This window comes from Cynara cardunculus, assembly GCF_001531365.2.
Source record: "Cynara cardunculus var. scolymus isolate 2C chromosome LG 5, CcrdV1, whole genome shotgun sequence".
In the NCBI taxonomy this organism is placed as follows: domain Eukaryota; kingdom Viridiplantae; phylum Streptophyta; class Magnoliopsida; order Asterales; family Asteraceae; genus Cynara; species Cynara cardunculus.
Window position 1 is genome coordinate 31,536,963 of NC_037532.1, and position 3,525 is coordinate 31,540,487.

At 37.2% G+C, this 3,525-nt stretch overlaps 1 protein-coding gene across 1 annotated transcript; it reads right to left on the minus strand.

Annotated features, from left to right (window-relative positions):
• Positions 1-1,393: 1,393 nt before the first annotated feature.
• Positions 1,394-3,148, minus strand: LOC112512465 (3-ketoacyl-CoA synthase 6). Its single transcript, XM_025118444.1, has one exon. The coding sequence runs from the start codon at positions 3,103-3,105 to the stop codon at positions 1,615-1,617; it is 1,491 nt and encodes a 496-aa protein (XP_024974212.1). The 5' UTR covers positions 3,106-3,148; the 3' UTR covers positions 1,394-1,614.
• Between the last annotated feature and the right edge of the window lie 377 nt (positions 3,149-3,525).

A 3,525-nucleotide genomic window follows, 5' to 3' on the forward strand; every position in this document is an offset into this window, starting at 1 on the left:
GAAAACTTCTTTTGAAAGTCATGACTTGTTTACTATTTGATTATTTCTTTTTATCGAGTAAGAGATACTGAACGAAGATGTTGCAATTTATAGAATCTTTCTTACTCAGCTGGTAAGCAGTGTTGATAAGTAACACACACACACACACACATATATATATATATATATATACACGTACATATAGAGGACGACAATCAATTTGTAAAACTACTCTCATCCGTCGTAATCTTATGAAATGTTTTCATGAAATTGTTTAATCTTGTGAAATTGTTGCATATAATACTTTTTTTGATGAAATTGTTTCATATATGGTTTTGAAATTGAAATTGTTTCATATACTACTTAATGAAATTTTAATTAAACTGTTCCATGTATTTCTCTAAAATTAAAATAATTAATATGATAATATCCATGATTAACATCCTCCACAATAAAAATGATTAATCAACCTCTTATAATTACAAAAAAATGAACAAAATAAAAAATTATGATTGGTGGAATGAGGTTTTTACGGTTTTTACAAATTGAGTGGTTTTCATTTGATCGTTCTCCTATATATATATATATATATATATATATATATAAACATATCTAGTTAACCTTTACCCAATTTATGTTAATAAACCACCTTTTTAGTTACAATACCAAACACAAGCAAAACGATCGTCTAAGTAGCTTTGGAACCAGCTACGCATAAGGAGACATTTACTCAATCTAGACCTCTTTATAATTATGAATGGGCGGCCAACTACATTTAAAAAGTACTTTAATCATATTTCACTCGTCGACTTTTATCAAACGCTTACATTATCGATAAAATTTAACACTTTCACTTACCAATCGGATAATAGTTTAGTCCACGAAAATGGTTGTGTATGTAACAATTTATCCGATAAGACCTAATCATGGTCATCGTCATCGTCATCACTTACCCGGTAAGACTATCAGTTCTTGCCTTCGTTCTTACCGGGTATTATTCTTGATTCTTGCCATATCCATTCGCTAAGGTAATATGACTTGATAAGCACCAACCCGAATAAGTATTTAGTAAACGGACTCTAAATTCTCTTAGTTACCTTGTAAGTTATTAATTTATGAAATTGAAAGTGTCATAGATTCATTTATATATATATATATATATATATATATATATATGGATAAAAAAATATACTATTTTATCAAAGTTGACGTGTTTTTTCGATTAGTCTAAATCGGGCAAGAGCATTTACAGGTCTAAACGAACGGAAACCAACGATTTAATATATAATGATTGTATCCGTAAACGTGTTTTTTACTTAGATTAGACAAGTTTAGATAGTTGACCGAATAAGCTGTAAATCTCGTTAAACTACTGATAAACAAACCCTAATTATTACAGTTAATAATTAAAAGAGATATTAAAACCCATAAATTTAATATATAATGATAAACAACGTATATAGACGTTTACATATATAACACATCAAATCTTGTATTACAATTCCAGAATTTTGAATTCTGCAGAAATATTTAAAATGAAATATAAAAAGATAAAAAAAAATTTAATTATTAAAAAAAACACAATAATTTTGAAGTTGTGTTATTATTGTTTTTGTTTTTCTAATACACGTAAATTCACAGCTTCACGACCTCCGGGATGTGCACCGGGTATCGACCAATACAATCCTCCCATGGCCCGCCGGTCGGAGTTTTGATGCTCCGGTTACACTTCCAGACGGCGCTGTTACACTTGAACCCACTTCCGAATGCAATTTGCCAAACCCTATCACCTTTCTTCATCCTCCCTTTTGATTCGATGTAACTCAGTTCGTACCACAGCGACGACGACGAGGTGTTGCCGAATCGGTGCAACGTCATCCGGGAAGCTTCTACGTGCTCCGCCGACAACTGGAGGTTCTTCTGAAGCTCGTCGATCACCGCTCTTCCACCGGCGTGTATGCAGAAGTGTTCAAACGCTAGCTTGAAGTCTGGAATGTAGGGTTTCCATTTTGGATTGAAGATTTTCCGGCCGATGAGGGTGAAAAGGAAAAGGAGCTGCTCCGATGCCGGTAGAACTAAAGGACCGATCGTGGTGATGTTTGACTTCAAAGCTTCGGCGGCAATCACCATGAGATCTTTTGATAAGTTGATTCCGACGAGTCCTTGAGGATCTTCTTGTTCGTAAACGCATCTGTAAGCTCGGTCGTCGGAACCTTTGTGGGTTCTGACGACATGGACGAGCTTGTACTTCGCACGGCTGCGCTCACGGCGTTTGTTCGACAGGAGGAGGGCGGCGGCGCCCATTCGGAAAAGACAGTTTGGAAGAAGCATAGCTCGTTCATTTCCTTGATAATAGTTTGGAGTAATGATTTCAGTACTAACCACAAGAGCATTTGAATTCGGAAGAACTTGAAGTAAATCTCTGGCTAAATCTATGGAGATCAATCCGGCGCTGCATCCCATACCGGATAAATTAAAGCTCTTAATGTTACTCCTCAACTTATACTTATTCACCACCATCGCCGACAACGATGGCGTCGGAGAAAACAAGCTGCAGTTGACTATAAGAATGTCTATATCTTTCGGTTTCAACCCAGTTCTCTGAAACAGATTATCAATGGCGGAGAAGATCACAAGTTCAGCCTCGCCTCTAGCAGCCTCCATGTTAGGATTGGGCGGGATGTAATGAATCGCCGGCGGCAAACTCGTCTCTTCACCTAATCCCGAACGTTCAAGGATCCTCATCTGGAAATCAACACTCTTAGGGTTATCCTTCAAGATCAACCTCGAGTGTTCCATGAAAGTAGAGAAAGGAACACGACAAGTGATGGGAGCTTTGTAACAGGTGTAATCAACAAGATAAACGGATCGAGGTTTCGACATGAAGTAGACGGTGGAGATGAAGAGTATGAGAAACACGGAGCATAGTATTTGAACAAGATCAAGATGGAGGGATTTGGCAGTGGTGATGATCTCTTCCGGACCTACACGGAGGAGTTGGACGGCGACGGCGGCGATAATGGGGATGAGTAAGAATGTAAGGATGTGATTAACCAGATACTGATATCCAAGCTTCACATACTTAAGCTTGACGGAGGATGAGAAATCCGGCAAGATTTGTGGCATTTTAGAAGGGTTTTGAGAGGAAGAAATGGAGGAACAACAATGGCGGATGGTGAAGAAAGACGAGAGGTGGAGGGAGATTTAAAGGGAGGAGGCGGAGGTAAGGCAATGAATGAAGACAGATGAGAAGATATAAATGAGGGGTCAGCTTCAACATCATGCAACGGTCCCTCAGTACTGTTGTGAGTTCCTTTAATAAAAGTTCATCTTTTACTTAACATTTTTGGTCCCTATTCTTTCTATTATTTACATTTAAAACCCTAGAATGAAATAACTCTTACGACATATGTCGTTAACTAGAGATGCACAAGGATCGAGTCTTCTAAGACCATTTTCGTTAATGAAATAACTCTGGCAACAAAAATGGTATGTTAGGATGCTAGCGATCGTCTTAATACGATATTTACTGGGACTTAATGTTTA

What these genes read in the sequence shown, in the direction of transcription:
- LOC112512465 (XM_025118444.1), bottom strand. Translation starts at nt 3,105, where the DNA reads ATGCCACAAATCTTGCCGGATTTCTCATCCTCCGTCAAGCTTAAGTAT.